This window comes from Microtus ochrogaster, unplaced genomic scaffold (assembly GCF_000317375.1).
Source record: "Microtus ochrogaster isolate Prairie Vole_2 unplaced genomic scaffold, MicOch1.0 UNK54, whole genome shotgun sequence".
NCBI classification, from domain to species: Eukaryota; Metazoa; Chordata; class Mammalia; order Rodentia; family Cricetidae; genus Microtus; species Microtus ochrogaster.
Window position 1 is genome coordinate 1,873,527 of NW_004949152.1, and position 25,763 is coordinate 1,899,289.

At 40.1% G+C, this 25,763-nt stretch overlaps 2 protein-coding genes across 4 annotated transcripts in view; one reads left to right on the forward strand and one right to left on the reverse strand.

The window, feature by feature from the left end:
* Fto (FTO, alpha-ketoglutarate dependent dioxygenase) overlaps window positions 1-9,732 on the reverse strand; it is a 344,281-nt gene extending 334,549 nt beyond the window's left edge. Inside the window, exon 1 of the mRNA XM_005369598.2 lies at window positions 9,621-9,732. Within this exon, the coding sequence (XP_005369655.1) occupies window positions 9,621-9,665 (45 nt within the window). The 5' untranslated portion in view covers window positions 9,666-9,732. The remainder of the gene's footprint in view (window positions 1-9,620) is intronic.
* Window positions 9,733-9,848: 116 nt separating this feature from the next.
* Rpgrip1l (RPGRIP1 like) overlaps window positions 9,849-25,763 on the forward strand; it is a 108,971-nt gene continuing 93,056 nt past the window's right edge. For 2 of the 3 annotated variants that reach the window (XM_013354629.2, XM_026777284.1), the window contains exons 1-7: window positions 9,849-10,034; window positions 11,716-11,880; window positions 12,817-12,908; window positions 15,233-15,377; window positions 18,420-18,718; window positions 22,378-22,480; window positions 23,671-23,814. In XM_013354629.2, the coding sequence (XP_013210083.1) occupies window positions 12,824-12,908; window positions 15,233-15,377; window positions 18,420-18,718; window positions 22,378-22,480; window positions 23,671-23,814 (776 nt within the window). In that variant the 5' untranslated portion in view covers window positions 9,849-10,034; window positions 11,716-11,880; window positions 12,817-12,823. The remainder of the gene's footprint in view (window positions 10,035-11,715; window positions 11,881-12,816; window positions 12,909-15,232; window positions 15,378-18,419; window positions 18,719-22,377; window positions 22,481-23,670; window positions 23,815-25,763) is intronic. The other variant, XM_026777283.1, reaches the window with a different exon arrangement.

Below are 25,763 nucleotides of genomic sequence, written 5' to 3' on the forward strand. Positions count from 1 at the left end.
GGGATGTACTTCTATGCAAGCATTTGCCAGATTGAGATATTTTTAGCCTTTAAATAAACTCTGACAAAACAAATGTACTCAGTAGCCGGGAAAGTGGTGCTAGAAATATTCATTGTTATTGGTCACTGATATCATATACCACACACTTGAGGCTCCCCGTCACACAGTCTTCCCTCAGCAGACACTGCTAATGTCTCTCTCCTACATGGAAGACGCGCACCACTAGAAAAAGGATTCCCCAGGGGCTGGAGAGATGGCTCAGCGGTTAAGAGCATTGTGTGCTCTTCCAAAGGACCTTTGTTCGATTCCCAGCAACCACATGGTGGCTCACAACCATCTGTAATGGGGTCTGGTGCCCTCTTCTAACCTGCAAGCATATATGCAAACAGAATATTGTATCCATAATGAATAAATAAATAAATAAATATTTTTTTAAAAAAAAGAAAAAGGATTCCCCACAAAAGGTGTTTTCGGGTAAACACTATAATAGTTGTTCAAAGTTCCCAATACTTGGATGAGAGGGGAGACAGTGAATTTCATCTTGAAAATCAACAAGACAATGTAAAGCAGTCCTGAGAAAACGGAGAGCAACAATGTTTAACGTGACCTGGAAACTAGAATCAAATAATGAAGGCAACAAAACACAACCAGCAAAGAAGGCAGTCTGACTGGAAAACCATAAAAAAATATAGAAGGATTTGGGAGAAAGAAAATTAAAAAAAAAAAAAAAGAGGGCACAGCAGAATCTTTCAGAGGGGGTTTTTAAGAACCTGTGACTGTGAATTATCTGCACTGAATTTTCATCCCTATTTCCAAAGCTACACCCCTAAAACCATGGGCTCTTGGAAGTACTGAGTGTCTTTGGTAGCCTCATGAGCTGATGGCCGGCCATGTGGCAGCCATGAAGCAAGGTGGGAGCTTAGAAAATCATACCCTGACGCAGGGTGTTTCGGCTTGTTGAGTACTTTGAACTAAGAGATATGGGAAGGCTTCGGAACCTCCTGGACAGAAACAAGTTAAAACGAGGGATCCTCTCTTATCTAGGACAAGTCAATGTAACTTGAGATTCTTTTCCCAAACAACCATAAAGCCTAAAAATATTACTGTAACTTCCCAGCCTTTCTAAGAGAAGGCCATGACATGGAAGCCCCTCATTTCAGGAGTGCCCTGTCCCAGGCTTGGGAGGAAGAATTACACGGGAATCTAGAACATACCAGGCAGGGCCCCGTGAGTTTCCCATTCAGCTTTTCCATAAGATCCAGCTTCATCCAGCCCTATGTCTATCCGAGTAGCTAATCTTCACCAAAAACTTCCTGAAACTTTGGGTCTTCCTTCTCAGGGCTCCCATGTCAGGTGAATAAATCGAACATTTTTTTCTTTAGCTGGAACTCCAGTCATGGAATTCAGAGTGGGTCTCTACCCCTCATTTAATCTCTTCAAATGCCCTCACAGACACCAATGTATGTCCAGTCTCCTTGGGGAACCTAAGTCCAACCAAGTTGTAATGAATATTAAACATCACAAACTTGTTCCAGGATCTTCTCAACAACTGAACACGTGGTGGTTACTGAAGTCTGGCCCAGCTGGAGAAGGCAAAAAATCTTTGTACCTCTTCCCGGACACCTGGCCCGAAGCATCTCATACATTTGTCATGGCTGTACCCTTCCCAATATCCTTTATAATTGTCCTGGTTTGCTTCTGCTGCTATGGAAAAACACCACAACAAAAGCAACTGAGGGCAGGGATATTTCATCTTACAGGTTATTGTCCCCCATGAAGGGATGCCAACGTAGGAACCAATGGTGGCAAACAAGTCATAGATGAGCACGGGTGACTGGCTTGCTTTCCCTAAGGTATTCCTATAAGTCCAGGCACACTCAACAAGGATGGCACCTGCCTACAGTGCCCAGGCCCTCCAACATCAGTTAGCAATTAAGAAAAAGTCCCACGGACAGGCCCACAGGCCAGTCCAGTGGATGCAGTTCCTCAGTTGTGGTTCCCACTTCTTGTGTTTCAAGCTGACACTGAACTATGTCAGTAATAAATCCCCCCATCTTCTGCGCAAGTCACTCAAGTCCCAATATCCGAGAACCACAAAGAAGCCACTAGAACAAGCCTTTTCACGTGGCAATTACTGCTTGTTTTAACTATACCTTTAGAGTACTTTTAACTTCACTTTTTGAAAATGTGTTTTTTCCCCTTCATACATTCTTCCAGTTTTATTTTGTTTGTTTATTCGATATTTGGCTAACACACAGGATGCTATGGATATTCCACTTGTCTGGGGGAGCCTGAAATCCTGATATCTATGTGAAATTCCTCCATTTCTCAACATCAAAAAGTAACTCACTTGATCCAAATAAAACACCCCTATAGACCTGGATGAAATTGCAAACCATATGATCTCCCTTCCTCATCAAAAAATTACCCACTCAAACTGCATGACCTGCATACAACAGCCACAATAAAATATCAGACAAAGAAGAACATACAAAGCTGGGCATAGTGGTACATGCACATAACTCCAGCACTTGGGAGGCAAAAACAGGTGGATCTCTTTAGCAGTCTGGAAGTCCAGCTCCCAAGCCACTACCCAGGATGACTTAGAGAAATTCTCAGGAGTAAGGACTGCAGATTTCTATAGCAACACACATATCTGAGGGTCATTTTCTTTTATTGTCTATAATTTCCTAGCTCTAATTCTTTAGTTCCAATTCTGTAATTTTAAATCTTTTTCTAATTCTCTGTTTCAGTTCTCCTTGCCTTTTTTTCATCTGGCTTAAAATATAAACACTTCTTATAGGAGGTTTAGGGTAATATAAAAAAGTTACAAGGGTCACATCTCATAGGTCATAGCACATTCCTTGGGCAAGTGATAAGGGCAAAGTCATTTACCATAGCAACACGAAGTGTCAAGGTTTCTGGTGTAAGACTATGATCAGAAGCTGGAGACACAGTGCCCAGCTGTGAGACATAGTTCTTTAGCAAGTGAAGAATTGGCATGATTTTTTTTAGGTTTCTTTGTGTTGATAACCTTGGTTAGATACCTGCGACTCTGACCTTGTGCATATCCAGAAAGTTTTTAACTTAAGATCCATTTATGAAAACCTTTAGTCTAGTTTGAACTTGCGCTGAGGTAAAAATGAGCTAATTGTAGTAGTTTGTCTAAACTGAGGAGAAATCTTTTCCTGATATTAGTCTGGGTAAAAGGAACAAAGCAGACTTTTAAATGCCTTACAATCTTTATAGGACAATAGATCTAGTCACAAAGCATATCTTCTATATATCAAAATCATACAGCTTGGTGAGAAGTCATCTTCCTGACCATCCACAGGTATACGTGCCCATAAGATTGAGAGGCAATCATGAGATTACATAAACATATTATATGAGATTACACACTACAGTGAAGGTATGGGAGAGACACCAAAGCTGCCTCTGTGTGTGTGAAACTACAGACAGGAACAAGAGTTTCCAGGGTGGTTGGTCCCACAGGTTATATCTGGGTGGGATTCTCCTCCATCAGAGAGAATCATTCCTCTGGTGGGTTGACATCTGAATACTAGTCACCTGCTGTATACTTCTATGGCCCTTGACAGATCTCTATGGATTCAAGGCCAGCCTGATTTATACAGTGAGTTCCAGGACAGCCAGGGCTACATAGGAAAACCCTGAATTAAGAAGAGAGAGAAAGAAAGAGAGGGAGAAAAGAAGAACATATGACCATTACACAGAACAAACATCTGTGCTCATGACAAAGTCTGACTCCTTTAAAGATGGAGAAAAGTAAAAACTAATTTAAGGGATATTAAGGAAGAAGGCTAGGCAAGCCAGGTGGCTCAGCAGGTTAAGTTACCTGCCATCAGGCCTAATGGCCTGAGTTCAATTCAAACTGTAATCACAACACTCAAATTTTATAAAGAAACACACATGCATACAATAAATAAATATTTTTTTAAAAAAAAAATAAAAATAAAAAGCAGACCAGATTGGGGCTGGGCATGTAGCTCAGTAGTAGGCCACCTGCCTGGCATAATCAAGGTTCTTAGTTCCACTGCAAGTACCACCAAAAAAAATGACAATAAAGGAGACCAGATTATAGAAAAAGAGACATGAGATCGAAAGAGAATGGCCAATCCTGAACTGACACCTGGACCAAGGGAAAAAATGCCAAAGCATATACTCTTAGAACAATTAGCAAGTGGGACTAGGGACTATGGGTTGAGTAAGTATTGCATCTGCATTAATGTCTCTGAAATTGCCAACTGGAGGTGTTTATACATACTAGACTTTCTTTCCCTGTTCTTCAAGAAATACATGCTGAATCATTTAAGGAGGACTGAAATCTCCTTATCACTTGTAAGGTTTGTTAAAAAGAAAATAGTGACAGGTGCAGCTCAGTGCTCGAGGTTACCTAGCAAGTACAAAGCCCCGTGTTCAATCCCCAGCACACACAAAAACTATGCTAAGTAGCAGTAATGATTCAGACATATACATGAGGGTAGGAACTGCAGAGAAGCTGACACAGAAAGATGGCAACCTGTAAACTGAGACATTGGCCTAGGGTTCCATTTCTCCAGTTCTTTTCTAAGTTTTATATTATCTTAAAATAACAAATAAAATTTGAAGAGAATAGCAAATTCGATGAAGACCACACCTACTTTGCCCCTGGAGCATACACATGCACATTCATATGCATGCATATAGGTACCATACATGCTCCCACACACATGCAAACACACAGTGCAGCCTCACAGCAGCCCAGAGAGTCATCCAATCTTGGCACTACTGTCTGATTGGAGAAACACAGGCCCAAAGTATGAATCCCTATCCTAATAGCAGAGAACTGAGAGAACCAATGGTCTAACTGGGGACAAATACATCTACCAAATACTACTGGACCACGCCACTGTAAGAAAAGTTCACTTCCAAAATGCATGAATCCGTGGATGTGCAGCCTGATACATCGACACAAAGTGAACAAATGCTTTGCTAGAAAGCCAGATACTTCATCCAATCTTCCTATTCTCCCTTCAGAATTTGGAAAGGACATAAAGTCTACGGTACACACAGCTGTAAGGGAAAAAATATAATCCAAGTTATTACAAAGAGAAAAGGTGAATCAAAGGCAATTACTACAGAATGATAGCATTCAATTTAAAAAGTAAACAAGAAACTTAAGGTGACTTCAGGAGAAATATTTCAAAAGCTAACACACTGGCACAGGACTACAATCCCAGCTAATTAGGAATCCGAGGCAATAAATATAACTTAGAAAATATAAAGAACTCATAAAACTTAATAAGCCAACAAGAACAATAAAACTGGGTAAAAAAAAATTAAACACACACTTCACATGTGGTTGGGGAGATGGCTGGGTGTTTAAGAAACAAAACTCATATTCTCAGAAGACAGGTAAATTTTAGGTAGGAGTTGGGGGTAGTCGTCCCAGAGCTAATTAAGGCAGGGACAGGATCCCCAGAGGAAGCTGACTAGTCAGACTATCTGTATGTGCAAGTTCTGGCTTCAACTGAAGAGCTAGCCTCAATAAAATGGTGGAGATTGATAGAGAAAGACTCCCCACACATGGGCCTCTACATACATGCATTCAGACATACGCATCAGTATCATATAGGCTCACACATGCAATGCAAACACATCCATACACATTTAACACCCATACACACTTACCACACACACAAGAGAAAAAGATACACGCGTGTTCATTAAGTATATAAGAAGATATTCAATATTATTTGTCATCAGGAAAATACAAATCAAGACCACAAAGAAATATTACCTCCTGCTCACCATGAAGGTTACAATGAAAAAAGTAAAGAGTAGCAAGCAACGAGAAGGACTTGAAGAAATTCTAACCCTCAAAATCTCTGGTGAGAAACAGAGGATGGAGCAGCCTCTGTGTGACAGCTTTGCAAAATACTAAGCATAGTCTTACAATGTGACTAGCAGTTCTACTGGACTTCTACCCACACAGAAACTAGGGTGCCTGCTCATGGTATCATTTTTCATGACAGCCAAAAAGTAGTGTGGCAGTTTGACTAGGAATAGCACCCATAGACTCTTGTGTTTGAATGCTTGGCCTATAGGGAGTGGTATTATTAGGAGGTGGTATTATTACCTGTTGGAGTAGGTGTGTGGTCTTGTTGGAGGAAGTGTGTCATAGTGGGAGTTGGCTTTGAGGTGTTATATATGCTCAAGCTAAGCCCAGTGTGGCACACAGTCTCCTTCTGCTACCTTCAGATCAAGATGCAGAACTCTCAGCTCCTTCTCCAGCACCATGTCTGCCTGAATGCCTAGCACCATGCTTTGTGCCATGACGATAATGGAGTAAACTCTGAAACAGTATGTCAGCCCCAATTAAATGTTTTCCTTTGTAAGAGTTGTCATGGTCATGGCGTTTCTTCACAGCAATAAAACCCTAACTAAGACGAGTAGAATCAAATTGTTCAGCAAACAGTAGATGTCATTGACACAAACTACAGTCACCAGGGAAGAGGAAAGCTAACTTGAGGAATTGCCTGCATCAGACTGGTCAGCAGACATGTTTGTGTAACATTCTCTTGATTGATTAATGATCGATACGGATGGTGCCACCCTGGTCAGGTAGTATTAAACAGTATCAGAAAGGAAGCTGCACAAGCCACAGGAGCAAGTCAGTAAGTAGCACTTCTCCACGGCCTCTGCTTCAGTTCCTGCCTCGAGTTCTTGCCTTGGCTTTCCTCAGTGATGAACTCAAGAAACAGTGTAAGATGAAATAAACCCATTCTTCCCTGAGTTGCTTTTGGTCATGATATTTTATCGTGGCAATAAAAAGCAAATAAATAACTAGATCAATGCATAAATAACTAGAATGCGGTGTGTCTCGATATAGGGAATACCATCTTCTGGGTGATGAGAAGTATTGATGAGTGCTGCGAGATGTGGGAACCTCAACATGTATGAACATGTATGCTGGGTGAAAGCAGCCAAACACAAAGGTCACACAGTATATGATCTAGTATATGAGAATGTTCTGGGGCTAAAGACTGCTCAGTCAGCGACATGCCTGCTGCACAAGCAAAAGGACCTGAGTTTGGAACACCAGCACCCAAATAAAACATCAGGTGCAGCAGATGCCTGTAATCCCAACACAAGAGGGTGATGGCAGGAAGAACTCCAGGGCTGCTGGCCAGCAAGTCTAGCCCAAGTAGCGAGCTCCAGGTTCAAGGAGAGACCCTGCCTCAAAAATACAGGAGAATGCAATTGAAAAAGAAACTCAACATAGAACTTTGGCCTTCACAAGCACTCATGTATGCACGCACGTGCACAAATATCCATAAGAGGTAGTCCTTGTGAACAAAAAAATAGTGGTTGCCTAGACATAGAGGTAGATAAAAAAATGAGGAAATTGCAAATGAATGCATTGCCCAGTGTAGATAGAAACAGAGATACATGACTGTTCACTGTTTGTTTTCTTAACTGTCCCAAGCCGGTAGCCATCCAAATGCCCAGCAATAGGTGAGTGAGCAAACATACAAATGGCACTAGTACTCACCAGCAGAAAAGGAGCAACCCGAGAACACGTGCATTGGCATGCACAGACCTCAGAAAGTATGATGAATAAAAGCAAAAGATACCAGGACATGCATCACACGTCTCCGCTTAGATAAGAGAATCTAGATAATAGAGATTCAACAATTGTGACTGATCAGTGAGTGCCTAGGGGTAAAAATAAAGGAAGAAATTGGCTGTACAGAAATTTCTTTAAAAGGAATCATGATGTTCTCTATGCAACTGGAACACTTCATATGTATATACTGTCACACTCATCAAACTATACACAATAAATTACAAGATACCCTATAGAAGTCATACCTCAATTCAGTTGAACAGGATGAGAAACAATCATTCCTGATTACTTGTACACTGTCTATTTCATTTCAGCCAATATTTCAAGGAACAAACTAATTTAAAAAAAAATCAAAGAAATGTTTAAACAGCAAACAGGCCTGCAACCTGCGCTTCAGGTCAATGTGTTTTCCACAGACAGAAAGAGCTAGCGGATTAGAGTCATAGGGCCTGATTCTGATCCCTAATCCCACATAGAAAACAAACGGCTCTGGGCAAGGGACAACTTCCGCCAGACTGTCTCCACATCTGTAAAATACGTAATTCAGGCTATTACACGACATATTCAAAATTTTGAATCCTTAGGTTTACTGCCTTAAGACAGACTCCCTTGAGAGACAAAATCCTATGACAGCAGGAACTGTACCTGTTTTATCTTCCACTGATCCTCACTGCCAATCTTAACCTACTATAGAATAAGCACCAAATTGCATGTAGAAGGCCTTTGACCAAATGTACTACAAACGAGAGGGACTTTTGAGAAGGCCAAAGAGACTGGTAGGCAGTCTCTTGTGTCTACTGTGGGTGTAGAAGCACAGTGAACCCAAACCATGCAGGATCTTTCAGACTGTGGGAAGTTCTGTATTTATCCTAAGCAGCAGAGGCCCCTAAGAGATTTGAACAGGTGGTTGTCAAAGGGTCATGACTAGATTTAAATTTTGAGAAAAAAAAATCACTCTCTAGTAGAGTGTGGGAAGAACTGCATGATTGGAGAAGAAGGAGGATAAAGATTTAAGATAGAGTGAATATAGCCCAATAAGGGGGCTGTTGTGGCAAGCCACGTAAGAGGTCATGGTGGATTCATCCAAGGGAATAGAAACATAAGAGTAGATTGAATGCTGATTGATTTGATTAGGACAAATCGATAGGTCACAACTTTGGGAATGGAGAAAAAGAAAACATTGAGCTTCCATTCCTCATCTGCAGAACAAACTGTTTATACTTTACCTATGTAACTGTCTTGCCATCTGATTCATAATATGAAATAATATATTATGCATTTAATGTAGATGTCCGATACAATAATTGCTGTAAATAAGTAAAGTCACTATTGCTGTTATTACTGTCATCCCATGGAATGTCCTGTCAGAAGCTGAGCAGCAAAGACAGAGACTAGGAAAGTACTAGCCACCGAAGCTAGGTAAAGCGTATGAAACGTATCCCCTGTGTAGACCACGCAGACTACGTCACCTGGCCACTGAGACAATGTTCCAGATAAATACGTGACACCGAATAGATACTTTATCTCAGCTGCTCTTCGGGGAATGGGGGGCTTGGAGACGGCTAAGAAAGCGCAGGTGGTATGATCATAGACTTCTGGTAAACTGAGTCACAAGAGTGGCAACAAATAAACCAAGGAATAGGTTCAGAAGCAGAACACAGACATTGATGTAGATCTAGCTTTTCATTTCTGACCAAGTATAACTATATTAGGTCTGCATCCAGCAATATGAAGCTACAACACAGACGTGCGCGCGCGCGCGCGCGCGCGCACACACACACACACACACACACACACACACACACACACACACACACACACACACACACACACACACACACACACCACGTCTGCAGATCTCTTGAAAACAAGGCCCTGTCATCCCTTGGCTTAACGCCGAGCATCCGCTCACCATCCCAGCTGGTCTGTTGGTTCCTTGCCTCTTGCCCTGGACTAACGCAGAGTTCCAGATGCCCGGAGTCCCACATACCTTAGCTTCACGCTCTCGTTCCTCGGCGGTCTGTGCGCGCTTCATGCTGCCTCTAAAGCCTTCTTCGCCACCGTGGGCCGTTTCCACCCTCTCCCCGGCCCCCGCCTCCTGTGTGTAGTTCTCTCGGTGGCTCTTTCCCGCCTGGCTCCGTTCTCTCTAAGAGCCTCAAGAACTACGCTTCCCAGGATGCTTCGCGAGACTCCCGAGAACTCCTTGGGCTTTAGAGCCGAATTTCTCAAGTCAGCTGAACTAGCTTAGTCCACTACCCGACCCGCCGACGGCCGAGAGCCCAGGGGGAACTACATTTCCCAGCGGCAGCGGGACACACCATGTTTTCCCGTCCTCCTCTGGGCCTGCGGCAGCCCGCGCCCTGGGCGCTATAGCAACGCTAGCTAGAAGGGAGCGAACGCTGAGGTGAGTACCCTGTGAGGTGGGGGCAGATGCAGGTTGGCCAGCCCTCCCTCTGCCTCACAGCTGAGGGACTGGGGTCCTCTCCGAGGCCCGGAGAAGGCCTGGGATTCTTGCGTGAAAAGGAGTCCATCCCGACACACCTCCCAATAAAGGCCTGCTTCACTGTCCGCCCTGACCGCCTGCCAAACCAGAAACCTAGCTGATAGGAATTGGCCACCCTGTCTCAGTCCGAAGTTCTGCAGTTCGAAGAGCACAGTCACAGTCTGCTCCATTTCCCAGGATTTGGGATTGGATTTAGAACCTAAGACCCCCAAGGGACTTGTTTCTGTTGTTGTTGTTGTTGTTGTTTGGTGGTGGCGGCTGACGATTTTTAAAAACAGGGTCTCTCCCCATGTACCCAGGCTGACCTTGAACTAGCTTTTTAGCCCATGCTGGCATCAAATTCAGTAATAGGTCTTGTCACAAGTTCCCACCACCCACAGTCAGTTCCTAGTGATCTATCTTTATTACTGTTTCTCATCCGACTTCCCGAAGTCTCTTAGAGCCATTATAGACAAAGACATTGTTCAAACTCAGTGCCTGGCATTCATTTATTCATTCAATAAATGTGAACATTGGTGCCCACCATGTGACATCAGATAGCGGAAGGGCCATAAGAAATAAGCGGTAGCCCAGTGGGATGGCACACTCAGGAAAACTCCAGCGTTTACACAGGGCATGTGGCACTTTAATCCTAGCACTCAGAAAGCAGAGACCGGTGAATCTGAGTTCGAGGCCAGCCAGGCTTACATAGAGAAATCCTGTCTTTCGAAAAGAAAAGGTTAGGGGGCTGGAGAGATGGCTCAGTGGTTTAAGAGCATTGCCTGCTCTTCCAAAGGTCCTGAGTTCAATTCCCAGCAACCACATGGTGGCTCACAACCATCTGTAATGAGGTCTGGTCTCATTACTCTTCTGACCTACAGATATACACACAGACAGAATATTGTATACATAATAAATAAATAAATAAATAAATAAATATTTAAAAAAAGAAAAGAAAAGAAAAGGTTAGAGAATTTGAGGCCAGTGTGCTTGGCATTCTTGGGGAATTTGAGGTCAGCCTGGACTGCATAGGTTTCCTGCGGAAAAGCAAAGCTGGAAGCTGAGAGAGCCGGGCTGAGCTCTGACATAGGAGGACACAGGTAATGCAAGGGGCCTTTGGTGCAAGATGAAAGCCCTGAGCTTGAGAGAAGTGGAGAGCAGCGGGAGTGAGAGCAGAGAGAACAAGGAGGGGAACTTTTCCAGGGCATTGAGGAGGCCATGCAACATGGCGTGAGGTTTCTTAGCCTCTACACGAGTCACACTCTGGGCCTGAAAATTCATCATTATACATCGAACCTGTATTTCATTGCTGGCATCCACCCGCTCCACGCCAGTAGCACTCTCAGTTGTGATAACCAAAAATACCACCACACCACCAATTCCTGGATGGATGGCCTTGAGCAGCTGAGCTAGTGTGTGTTAACTTCCGTTTGTATGTCAGGAACCATCTGAGTCGCTATTGCATGTGCGTATTGCAAGCACATTGAGCATCCAGTGTGTGTTAGCATCATCTTCTGTGGTCATTCTCTGAGACATATGTCCCTTGCAGCGTGGTTCTCAGCCTACGGGGAGTTTTAGTCAAATTTCTGGACCCTTTCTCTAGGAGATCTTCTTCATGCACATATCCTTAGGATCATCATAAGCTGAGTCTCCGTTTCCAGACGCTGGAATCCAAGAGCTCCCTTTATCCATTCAAATGACTGCTTAGTGCATGCTCTTACCGCATGTGCCACACTTGGCCCCAGCCTCCGAGACGGAAGCAAATAAGGTGAATAAACTCTCTACTTTCTTGGTCTTCACACTCTACAACCAACATTCTAGAACTTGGAGGTCTCTTCATTACAAGGGCTCTTCACTAACAGTCTACATCTAACAGTCAGAATGGAAATGGAGAATTTACTTATTCATTTTCTTACTGTGTACTGTATATCCATAGCCACATGCAGAGCTAAGTCACTTTGGTATGTCTCTGTAAAGAAAAGAAACTAAAAGTTCGAGAGCAAGCAAGACAAGCCAATATGTTGAGGTGACTCATCCCTGGAACTTGCCTGAAGTAACAAAGGAGGGGTGCAACAAACGTGGAAACACATCACAAACACGTGGAGCCTCTTTCACAGAGCTTGGAAGGGGCCGTTCCTTTGTACACCATGCAGACAGTTGGCGCTCCCAGACATCCCTGGCACATTTGCTAAATGCCCTGAGTTTGTAATCTCACTTGCTTTTAGAATAACTATGAGATGGGTATAATTTGTTCTATTTTTTAAATTAGGTAAATTTAGTGACCAGCTATTAGATAGTAGAGCAAACTATTTGCCTCAAGTTCATGACCTAAGCTGGCTTTTTGTTCGTTCGTTTTCCCAGAATTCATGTTGTCTTTAAGGAAAGGAGTAGGGATAGGAGGTATGTCTTAACTTTGGATGGGTTTGTTTGTGTTTCAGATAGATGGATAAGAAAAGGAAGAATGCTGATCTTACCTCATTCCCTAAGAAAACTATGGGAAATCCTCTGCTGAAAGAGGACAGTCTTCGTGATTGGATGCAGTATTCCTTCTAGAATAGGAGCTTTCATCTCGCTCAAGCCGCACATGTGGGCAATAACATGTCCATTAAAGTTCTAGTTTCCTAGTCTCTTTATTTGGCTCATTCCATTGCATAGTTGATGCAATAACTTAGAAGAGTTTGTTTGAATTTTCTTTTCTCCACAGATAAGCCATGTCTGGTCCAAGCGATGAGACGGCAGGAGACCTGCCGGTGAAAGATATAGGTCTAAACCTCTTTGGAGCTGGAGGGTTACAAGGTACAGCCACCTGTTATTTATTACAGTTATGAACTTTGATCAGTAATTTCTGTACTTTTAATTTAAAGTATTTCTGATAGTCATACAAACCCAGCCATTTAAGTAACTATATAGCTCTTGATTGGACTAAACAAGACGAGGAGTTTAAAACACATATGGTATTTTATTGCGTGCGTCAATTATCAACAGCCCATAGCAAATGCAAGATCCCCTCTGCTCTGATAAAGAGTTGGTATAAATCATCTTTTTAAAATTCCACACGTGAGTAGAAACTGCATAGAGTATCAGGCCTCCAAACTGAATTGCCTGGTTTAAATCACATTCACCACTAAAACACTTCTTTATGTTTAAATTTTATACGAGAGGAAATGCCATATTTTAAAATTTTTGCCTTTCAAGTAGAGTATCTCAAAATGGCCTGTTTATGCAAGTGATAGTGAGTTTTCAATCACATTAATATACATTAAAGGCTTTCTTTATCCTTTTATCACTTAGTTGTTCCTGTAGAGTTGAATAGTACTGTCAACTGAGAAAGCAAAGCACTGATTTAAAGAGCAGCATAGGCTGGAGAGCCAGGTTTATGTGTGTGGACAATGCCAGGCAAACCCTCACACCACCAACTATGCTTGTAGGAGGCTGGAGGTTCAAAATGTATCTTAAGAACTTTCCATATACCATTTAATTATAACAATATCAATGGCCAGGTTCAGCTACCATAGGAAGGTAGTCAGTGTATTGATCATTGAGAAATGACCACAAATGTTAAAAGGAAACCCGATACTGAAATAGATCAGGTATTCACATACAAACAAAATTGAAGTATTTAAAGCTATTGGGTTTGGGTACTTGAAAGTATTATTGGGTTTTGGTACTGTGTAAAGACTATTGGGTTTTGGTAGTGTGTAAGGACTGTTGGGTTTAGGTACTGTGTAAATCTTTTTAGGTTTTGGTACTATATAAGTACTATTGGGTTTTGGTACTGTGTAAATATTATTGGATTTTGGTACTGTGAAAATATTTTTAGGCTTTGGTACTATATAAGTACTATTGGGTTTTGGTACTGTGTAAATACTGTTGGGTGTTGGTACTGTATAAGTACTATTGGGTTTTGCTACTTTGTAAATATTTTTAGGTTTTGGTACTGTGTAAGTACTATTTAGTTTTGGTGCTGTGTAAGTCCAATCCTTATCATCAGTAGCTACCTTTGGTTTTTAATATCTCATTAAAAATTAAATATGCATATATGTGTGTATGTATATATGTTTAAAAGTTATAAAAGTCTGTTGTGTTTTGTTTTGTATTTGAGATAGTGTCTTACTACATAACCTTGACTGTCCTGGAACTCACCAAGTAGATCAGGCTGGCCTTGAACTCACAGAAATCTCCCACCTCTGCCTCCTGAGTGCTGAGATTAAAAGCAAATGCCACTATGTCAGATCTAAAAGTTAACTTTTCAATACATTAAATATCTTGTAGAGAAATGCTTTGTTAAACTTTCAGATGACAGGGTTGTTTTTTTTTTATTTTGGAGGATTTGTGTTTGTTTTATAGTTTATTTTTCTATATCCTAGCCTCCTAATTTAGAGAAAAATGTCCTAATTGTATTATGTTCACTGAATTGTTCCAGCTTTTGCCCCTCCCCCCTCCATATATATATTTGCAGAGACAAGGGCTTCTTCTTGCTGCCACGTTCATAACTAAACCTTGCACATGCTTTGGCACATGCTCTACCACAGAGCTGTTCCCAGATCGGGTAGCCTGGCTTTTCCAGCTCAGAGGCTTTACACCACTCAAAATAGGAATTAGGAATCTTTTGAATCAGGTCCTTCCTACATTCTGAAACAGTGATTAAGTCCATGCTAGTGAATAAAGTTGTTGCTCAGATCCCTAATACTGTACATGAAGCATTGATGCCAGGGATGCTTTACCTCACCTCAGGTCATTGGCACGAACAATGCTGTAACATTTTCTAGAGAAAAACAACTTAATTTGTAGGTCAGCTGGGGTGGGGGTGGGTTGGAGTGTGATGTTTCACACCTGTAATCTCTCTCAGCACTTAGAAAGTAGAGGCCTAAGGATTAGGAGGAGTTCAAGGTCATCCCAGCCACTCAGCTGTTGTGAGGCTAACCTGTGCTACATGAACACAGCAAGGGTGAGGCTAGCCTGTGCTGCATGCAGTCCTGTTTCATAAAACAAAAAAAGGAAAACAGTAAATAGGAGAAAAAAATAGGAATATATCAGAGGTTCTTTTAGTATCCGCAGTTATCAGTTTTTAGAGACTATTTTCAGTGATGCTGCAATTAATGACCTTGGCATTTTTTCAGAAACTTCAACTGCACGAACAATGAAGACTCGCCAGGCAGTGTCACGTGTCAGCCGTGAGGAACTGGAAGACAGATTTTTGCGTTTGCATGATGAGAACATTTTACTTAAACAGCATGCCCGCAAGCAAGAGGATAAAATTAAAAGGTTATGATAAAAAGCTTTTAGCTTTTTTTCTTAACTCTGTAAAGTTTGAAGGATATAGTTGTGTTTTTTTTTTTATAAACTTAATTGAAAGCCCCACCTTCAATCTTTTCTGGAACAGGCAGGTTATAAATAAATAGAATTTTTTAAAAATGGAAAATCTTACAAAGTAGAATAATAAACCAAGAAGATTGTGTTTATTATGTCTGACGTTGCTGTTTGAAAGAACACAGCTAATAGCTAAGAGTGCCAGGAGTGTATTAGGTCTATAAATAACTTTGGGGTTAATATTTATGACTTAATAAGCAGATAGCCCGGCATCTGTTTTTTTACATGTCATAAAAGTTTAAAAAATAATTAACTATTCCAACTTGTTAGAATGCGTGTTCCCTTATGATTTGGGATTTACTAATGAAAACATCACTTATATCTGAGGCATGTTTAACTTCACTTGGGTTAGTCTTTTTGTTCTGTATTTCACTCTGCCATTTCTGAAAAAGCACATTGTCACTTTTGATGGACATGCAAAAACACTGCATGCAGGAACGATGCCTTCAGAGTAATTTCTCTTCAGTTCCTTTGTACTCAGGAATACCGTGGCCACCGTTTGAGTGCCTGGCATTGGAAACAAAAGAGTGCGTACAAGTCTGTATTCAAAGTCACATTCTGGGTTCAAAGGAAGGTGGACTCGAAAGAAAGAAGATGACTCTGTGCTTAGAGTTTATCCTACAGAAGTGACTCCATTTCACTTTCTACCCTGTGGACTTAGTTTCAGACCCACCAACCAGCCTTCTACTTTGAGTTGGTTTCAAGACATGGGAATGGCTACTTTTAAGATGTCCCTCGTTCATTTCTGAACAATAGCACACCCAGGTCCACCAGCCAGAAAGAGATGTGAAGTCTGTGACCACTAAACTGGTTTTTTTTTCTTTTCTTTATATACTTAATTGGGCAGTAGAAGAATTGAATTCACAATCTGACCTTATTAGTAATTTGTCCTAACCAAAATAATAAAACCAACTTAATTAATAATGAGCCACTTAGTTTCATTTGGGGGCGGGAACTGGGCTAGGAGTCGAGTGTATATATGTATTCTATTATCTTTCTCCAGTATCCTATGTTCAGGCCATTTATGCCCCTGAGACTTTTTACTAATGTGGAGTACTTACTTACTGAACACAGGCCCATATCTGTAAATACCTTCTCATCCTTACCTGATTGATGTTGGCATGGATAGAGGGTCTTTACATTTATCCTTAAGGTGTGAGAGTCCGTGTCACCTCTTGTGTAAATATGGATTTTACAAATTGTCTTTTTAAGTAAATACTCAAACCTTACCACATAACTTACAATTCATTAGTAACTTAAATATATTAAAAACATTCCTGTGACTAAACAAGCACATCCAGTCTTGCATTTCCTGATGAAGTTTACTTGAAAACCATGTCAAGAATTTGAAGACACTCTCTATATCCTTCTCTTGCGTTAAAAAATCCTTTATCATTCTTCTGATGACTGATTTTTATATGAAATCTTTACTTTCCTCTTTATTGTAATCTATGTGTCTAAGTGCTAATCTTCCTGTAATAAGTGACTTCTCATGTGGATGGCTATAGGACATTGAGCAGGGCTCAGGACTCTAACCTCATTACTGGACAAGGCAGAATGTGGTTTTGCTGGGTGATGATAACTGGTCAGGTTTCCCAGTGATAGATCATCCACAGTACTAGATGGAAAAGGAAGTAATCCACTAATTACTTTACCAGGATGTCTGTGGTACTCTTGGATCTTGGTTTTTATTATTCAGTATTCCTTATAAAGCATGCTTAGTGGATGTGCCTCAAGGGAAAGAGAAAACAATCCTCACTGATTATGTTATGCATAGCTCTCCCTGATGCCGCATGCTGTAACCGAGTAGCCAGAAGTGTAGATAGACATGTATTACTACCGCATTTACAGAAGACTGTGCTTAGGGGAAAGACGTTTTTCTATGACATCCCAAAGCTATTAAGGGTTTTTTTTTTTTATTTCACTTTTGTTCCCTTAAGTAAAAGCTTCTGTCCATAACCATGCTAAAATAAAGCAAACCCCACTTAAAGAAAAATGTAGTGTGTTTTTATTTCCAATCTCCTGTCTGGGTCTTTATAAAAATAGATTCACTATAAACTAGAATCAGCTATTGAAGATGTGCGACCAATTTTGTAAAGTCTTGAACTTGTGTCTCTCATCAAAGCCACCTTTTCTTTCTTGTCCTGCCAAGATTTTTCCATTCCCTGTCAGGCATGTTTTCCATGCGTGTATATTACATCACCCCCATGTGCCCATTCTGTCTTTTGTTCTGTCTGACCAGTTTTTATCAAAACTTGAAAGAGTCAAAGTTCTTGGAATGTCAGTAGAACAATTTATGTCAAAAATTTTTAAGTATCATTAAAATGATATTTCTTGCATGTAATTATTTTCTGAAATTCAACACAAACATTTGTTGAGCACTATCCAACATTTAATGTCACATTTTGGCTTATTTTGAAATTTCCGCTGGATTTTATATGTGTACATCTGTGAGTTCTATCACTTTTATGATTTTTCCTTGTCTTAATCCTATAGAAATATAAGATACTATCCTACCTAAATCTGCATAATCTTAGCTCACTTTTCAAAAGTTCTAACTCATTGTGGGTTGTAGGCATGGCCCACCACATCCACACTCTGTGACTACATTTAAGTACATCCAGTGTTCCTATATAAGGTCATGCATTAAAAATTGCGTTTCTGGAACATATGGGGTAAATATGTGTCCTCTCTTTACTAACCTTAAATGATAAGCCTTAGGAAACTGCTATTTGTCAGTGCTATAAAGCAGATTGTTGCCCAGTGGTTTCAATTAGCATCAAAGGATTCTTCACAGGCAGTAATAGTTACATCAAAACCTGAAATTTATTATTCAGGTTCTGCACTGGAGTCTTCACAGTGATTATGTTCCTTTCAACAGAATGCATTTTATGCTGACTTCTCACATTCCTTTTCATCTTTTTATTATTTCCCTAGAATGGCCACCAAGTTAATACGGCTAGTTAATGACAAGAAAAGATATGAGCGGGTTGGTGGCGGCCCCCAGCGGCTGGGACGAGATGTAGAAATGGAAGAAATGATTGAGCAGCTGCAAGAGAAAGTCCATGAGCTTGAAAGACAAAATGAAGTCCTCAAAAACAGGCTAATATCAGCCAAACAGCAGCTCCAGGGCCAGGGGCACAGGCAAACTCCGCACAGTCGTGTGCAGGCTCGAATTAACACTGGCCGCAGGAGAGCTAGCGCAACCACAAGCTTCCAGGAATGTCCCAGGAAAGGTAAAACAGTCACCAAACACTGCACTTAAGTCTAAACCTGTTTCCAGCTTTGCTTCTTATTCATGTCCTCACATGTCTTCAAAGGGGGCTAGAAACGGTTTGAGGCTTGCTTTTTGCAAGATCATAATCCTGTAACAAAGTCAGTTTTGTTCAGGAATCCCTAGGTCACTCTAATTTATTTAGTTAAAAAATAACAAAACTATTCTAGTAGGCATGTGTGAAACTAAGAGCAGTTGAGGCTGAGTTGAATGTGAGTTCTTGGACCTACAAGCTGGTGAACTAGGGCAGATCGTCCCTGTTGATTTGCTGTTTTCTTTATATGTAAAAAGTACTAGAGCTGGTGGTTATAAAAGTCTCGTCGTCTCTAAAATAATTATACCATTAGTTTCTTCACACCGAAAAGAATGGTGTAAAGCTTCTCTGTATTACAAAGCAATTGTGCAGACCAAGCTAATTCAGGCATCAAGGCCAAATTCTTTCCACTCCCAAATGAACTTATTAAAACGAAACTAAAAGTGCATAAATATCTGAAGTCGCTGTTTTGAAACGACGCTTCTAGAAAAGTAAATAAAATGGTCCCTCTAATTGATTTTTATTAGGAATATGCTTCACAGAAATATCCAACATCTTTTGTGATATTAAAAAATGATGTAAGCCTTTAGTTATAATTCATTGAGGAAAGGGAAACACCATATGAACAGAAGGAGAGGAGGAAAAATTGTTGTAGTTTTCTTTTCCAAAGCAAAATGTTAGCACTGTCTCTTCCCTAGATAGCGAACCTTTGAAGTCAGGACGGCCTCCTCACGGACAGGAGGCAGCTGCAGGATGAAAGGGCTCAGCTGTTGCCAGCTATGTGAGCTTGTGGTAGCCTTTGGGTCTAATCAAAGTGAGCACAGCGAAGTAAAAATCAGCAAACACATTCTGCCGTGAATTGTTATTTTATATGGAAGTCAGCCCTTGACCTCTCAGCCTCGTTTTCTTCATCTATAGAATGGAGTGATAATAATGCCGGATTAGGTAAGAGGAAGGAAAGTGGAGCTCCTCACTGAGGGACATTCTCTTAAAGTGCCGTGTCCTCCCTGAACCTTAGTGTTGTCATCTAGAAATGCAAGTGCATGGGATGATATGGAAGGACTTCCGGGCCTTTCATGCTACATAAAAGTAATGCCCAAACTTTACATTGATATAGCAAGCCACTTGTGTTAAATTACTGTCCAAATCAAAGGTATCAGCTTACCCTCCTCTATTAAAAATATTTGTTTTAAAACTGATCCATGGAACATCAGTTTTTAAAAACTTATAAACTTAAATATCTCCTTATATCTATATTCTCTTTGTGATTTAGAACTGCTTCCGTATTTGTAGAGTCTGGGACACAGAAATCATACGCTGTGGTCAATGTTGATGGAATCTTAATCATGGTGTGGGAGTAAACCTGAGGTGTCGTTTGCAAAGTTCATCTTCAGTGTGCAGTACACCCTTCAAGGCTGCCTTGAAGACTGGGACGTGGGCCCAAGTGTTAGGACTGTCTTGGCTTGAGAGAGGGCTAAGTGAGAAGCCCAGACTCCTCTGGCCCTAGGAGGCATCTTCCCTGAAACTGCTGTGGGGAGGGCTTCATTCTCTGTTTACATTTCGGAATATATGGTGGTGAGCACTAACTCAAGTGTGATTGACATTATGTAGACACAGTTCTTACTGTGAAAAACCACCAAAACAAAACTTTTGTAAAGTGTGTATGTTTGTAAAATACAGTCATTAGTGCCCACGTATGGTATCAGCTTGTGATCCAACACCTAGTACTCAGAAGACTGCAGCAAGTAGCTGGAGAGATGGCTCAGTGGCTAAGAGTACTTACTGATCTTCTAGAGGACCCAGGTTCAATTCCCAGCACCCATATAACAGGTCACAAATGTCTGTAGCTCTTGTTCCAGGACATCTGATTCTATACTCTGGCCTATGAGGGCACCACGATGCACATGGTACACAGGCAAAAACTGGCATTTCACATAAAAATGATGATGAAGATGAGGATAGTGATGATAAATTATTCTTTAAAACACTAAGACAAGCTAGATAGTGGTGGCCCACAGCTTTAACCACAGTGCTCGGGAGGCAGAGGCAGGTGGATCTCTGTGAGCTTGAGGCCAGCCTGGTCTACAGAGCTCATTCCAAGACAGGACAGCTGTTACACAGGGAAACTTAGTCTTGAAAAAAACAAAACTAAAAAAAGAAAAGAAAAGAAAAAAAAGACGTAAGATAAGAAGATGTGAAATTTGAAGCCATCCTAGTCTATATCAAATATCCAGACAATCAAATCAAAACTGAAAAGAGTATGTATGTAATAACCATTAGTTAGAAATAATGACCAAAGTTAATAATTAATAACCAAATCAGTATATTTTAAATTTAGTCTTTTAACTTCTCTGCTAATTTTGAATTTCCTCATGATTGTATGTGGAAAGCTTAAAATTTAGTATTGTAGCCCAAGTGTCTAACTGGCCAGTTGTAGCACAGTGAAGTCTGGATGTTGAAAAGGTTAAAACTTATCTAAAGAGATTTTTTTTTCTATGTCTTTAGATCTTAGACTAGTGTCTATTTAAAATCTGCACTTCACTCTAATGCTTCTGGAAATAGAAGGTGACACATATAATTAAAAGTATGTCTGACTTTTAACAAATGGACTGTCCACGCCAAACTTCATATACTTTTTTCCCTTTAAGATGAATGTTTCCTTCTATTGCCTAGGTTAGCTCAAACCGTCAGCCTGCCTCAAACTCCCAATCTCTGAGACTGTACATGTGTGCCACCATACATAGCACATGCAACTTCTATTTGAAAAATACTGTAGGATACTGCTTTAAGAGCTCTTGTTGGTGATTCATTCTCAAACCACCTTTTTTAAATATGAATTTTCTTATTGAGATTGAAAAAAGATGACATAAATTAAGGATACAAGATCAAAGGATGTTTATGATTAAATATAAAAGATCATTATCAAAACCACTAAAGGGAGACTAATGAGATGGTGCTTGCCCCAAGCTGGCGACCTGAGATCAGTCACCAGGACACATACCGTGGAAGAGATAACTGCCGTGTTAGTTGTCCTCCGACCTCCAAACATGTGCTGTGTTACATGCATTGAGTGTCCCAGGGTCTCTTGCTCTCTGACCGTGGCTCTCTGCATCTGTTTCCTTCTGTTGCAGGAGGAAGCTTCTCTGATGGTGACTGAGCAAGGCACTGATCTATAAGTGTCACAGAATGTCAATAGGAATCACTTTATTGCTACGTTCTTTTAGTAGAACAGTAGTATTTGGTTTTACTATAGGTCAAATTTTTCCCTTTATACTTCAGTTTTTATTATAAATCTCTGAATTAAAAATGGTGGTTCTTTCAGAAATTAGAATAACAGTTCTAAATCCCAAAATGTCTAGACTTATTTCTAGATGGTTTCTTTAGCAGGATTGTTCAGCGGGCAATACATTACTGTTTCGCATACTATCTGCTGGTGGCTGAGGGCTAATGCCCCCTTAGCTTGCACTTCTGTTGCTCCGTTCTAAGAACATATGTAGCCTAGTGTTTATTATAAATATACCTTTAGCAAATCAATGATCTGTCTTTCTCAACTTTCTTTCCATAATAGTTTACTACTTTATTTTTAGGTGTAAGATTCCAAAATATAGATGAAGCAGAAACTGTACAACCTACACTCACAAAATATGGCAATAGTTTACTTGAAGAAGCCAGAGGAGAAATAAGAAATTTGTATGTATTCTTTTTCGTGGTCATTTTAGAACTTTGTATATTGATTATGTCTTATTTTGATCCCTCTTTTTCCTTTATTGTAAACAAAAGTGGAGGATGTATAAATAATTTGCTTTACTAAAATACAGCTAGTTCTGTGGAGTAGTAACAGGTATTATATAACATGTTCTCAGTGGATAGTTTATCTAGCTGTACTGATGGCAGGGTGTATGTTCAATTTACCACCAAAGCAATGGCCTGAAAGTCCAGTCACTTCGAATAGTCTCTGTTTTAGAGACATTTTCGTTCCCATAAACTTACAGGCCTTTGTTTAGGTCCTGATTCAACCCTTTTTGTGGGGAGGAATGAAGAACTGCTTGAAAGTCTGAAAGTATGTGATACACATGGATGTCAGCTCTTTCTTTCCTGTGGTTCCGAGAGACGTGCATTCTTTATCGTGTCATGGTTTCAAAAGAGTTGCTTCTCCCTCGTTCATCTTTTTTCTGTTCAACTGGTGCTGTCAGTGTCTGAGATCTGCAAATGACGTTAGGCCCTTACTGGATCATCAGAACATTGACTAAGGAAAGAAAGCGTTACACTAAGACTATCAACCTTAGAACATTGCTAAAGAATAAAATGATACAGATTTGAAATGTTTTCTTTTGAATGTTTTAAATACCAATCACACTAGTTATCAACTTGTGAGGAAATAAAAGGCTAAATATTTTCTCATTCTTAGATAATCAAGTGAAAAGCCAGGGTTTGTGGCAGTTTCCCAGGCCTCACTGCACTGGGACGGTCAGACAAGGAAGAAATAAGTGCATGCTGGAGACCATGGTGTGTTTGGCACATTTCATGCTCACTCTCTGAAGTGCTAATTGGGTGATATGGCAGCTGTGCATGTTACAGAGCAGGACATAGAATTATGTTGTAGAGTATCCAGTAGGTGATCAGAGTACATCCTTAACTGAATTCAACCACAGTCCAGTCTGTTGCCTAGAACAGTATCTTCTAAAAGGCCATCTCTTAAATTGTCCCAGATATAAGTCCAAGTCATCACATTGAATCTGCTGTTATTTCACTATATGCAGAAGCCACTTTATTAACTTTTGTTTGCCCTATATTATAATAAAGAGCTATCTTTGCCCTGACTTTAAATATTACAAATTTCTCCTCAAACTGCAAATTCTTATCAAGATTCTTTATTGCAGAGAAAATGTTATTCAGTCACAAAGAGGCCAGATAGAAGAATTAGAGCACTTAGCAGAGATCCTGAAAACTCAGTTAAGGAGAAAGGAAAATGAAATTGAGTTGTCTCTTCTTCAGCTTCGAGAACAGCAAGCTACAGATCAAAGGTATGTTAAGACTGAAATATCACTTTGATATGCTCCAAATTAATTTTAAATAATTTAACATGAACCATGGGATGATAAATTCATGTAAGCTATTTCTATAAACTCTATTTCTACTTAATATTCTTTGGGTAGAAATGCTGTAGACCTACTAACTGTATCAAGTACTCCTGTGAAGAAGGGGAAGTTTTCCCTAACCGTCCTATGGCTGGCTGCCCCTCTCATCTGTCTCTATTTACCCCACTTGTCAAGACCTCGAAGTTTACATCATTTGATCACAGCTGCTCAGAGAAGCATGGGTAACAAGCTGCACTCTCATACCTGTGTTTAAGTCAAGTCTTAAGGGTTTGCTCAACCTGTAGTTCCACAATGCTTAGCAGCATGTGACCACAAAAAGATGTCATGTCTCCTTGTACTCAGTTTATAAGAAAATCTTATGATTGTTGTGGTTTATGGTCCAACTTGGCAATAGTTTCCTTGCTACCACTGTATTTTGGTGTTTTATAAAATGATATTTTTGTTCTCTCTTAGTGTTTGGTTCTGATCATATTTGTTCATTTGTGTGTTGACATGATGCTTTGAACAAGACTTCTTTTCTCCACAGAATCTCTTCAGTTATCTTCTTTTTACAACCTTTTCTCTTCTTTTGACGAAACTACAGATAGTAGCTTATGGGACTTTCATGTATACAAAACTCCACTTCAACAGCTATTAATATCTTATCAATCTTACTTCATTTAAACTTACTCTTCTGTTTCCTTCAATCAGCTACTCCTATCCACACTGTCGCTCATAAATAGTTGAGAATGTATCTCTATGCCCAACAAAATTAATAGTCACTTATTGATAGCAGCTAACAGCCAGTTTATATTCAGACTTGTCTAAAGATACCTTTCTACTGTTCATTTTAGTGGACCCCAAATAAAATCGCATGTTGTAGTGGTATCGCTTTTGCTCTTTTCACATATCTCATAATTTGTTAAAATCAGACTTAGTGATTTCCCCTTTGTGAACTATGTGACATACTAGGCAAATTTCTCTTTTTAAAAAACCCAGTATAAAGAAAACACAAATTGAAGGAATTCTGGAAATGAAAAATACAGAAAAACAATCAGGAACCACAAGGGCAAGCATAAACAGCAGAATACTAGAGATGGAAGAGAGAATCTCGAGCGCTGAAGATACAATAGAGGAAATAGACTCATTTGTCAAAGAAAATATTAAATCTAGCAGAAGCTTAACACAAAATACCCAGGGAATATGGGACATCATGAAAAAAACAAACCTAAGAATAATAGGGATAGAAGAAGAAGTCCAACTCAAAAGTACAGAAAATATATTCAAAATCACAGAAGAAAACTTTCCTAACCTAAAGAAAGTGATGAAGATGAAGATAGAAGAAGCTTATGGAACATCAAATAGACTGAATCAAAAAAAAAAAAGTCCCCTTGCCACATAATAATCAAAACACTAAACATAGAGAATAAAGAAAGAGTATTAAGAGCTACAAAGGAAAAGGGTTAATTAACATATGAAGGCTGACATATCGAAATTACACCTGACTTCTCAGTGGAAACAATGAGAGCCAAAAGGTCCTGGTCAAGTTTTATGCAGACATTAAGAGACCACAGATGCCAGCCCAGACTACTATATCTAGCAAAACTTTCAGTCACCATAGACAAACAAAACAAGATATTACATGTCAGAACCAGATTTAACCAATACCTAGCCACAAACCCAGCCCAAAACAAAGTACTAGAAGGAAAATTCCAACCCAAGGAAGTTAGCTACATCCACAAAAACACCAACAATAGATGACCTCACAGCACCAAATCCCAAAGAAGGGGAAAACACACACAATAACATCACCAACCACGAACACTAAAATAACAAGAACTAGCAATCACTGGTCATTAATATCCCTTTATATAAATGGACTCAACTCACCTATA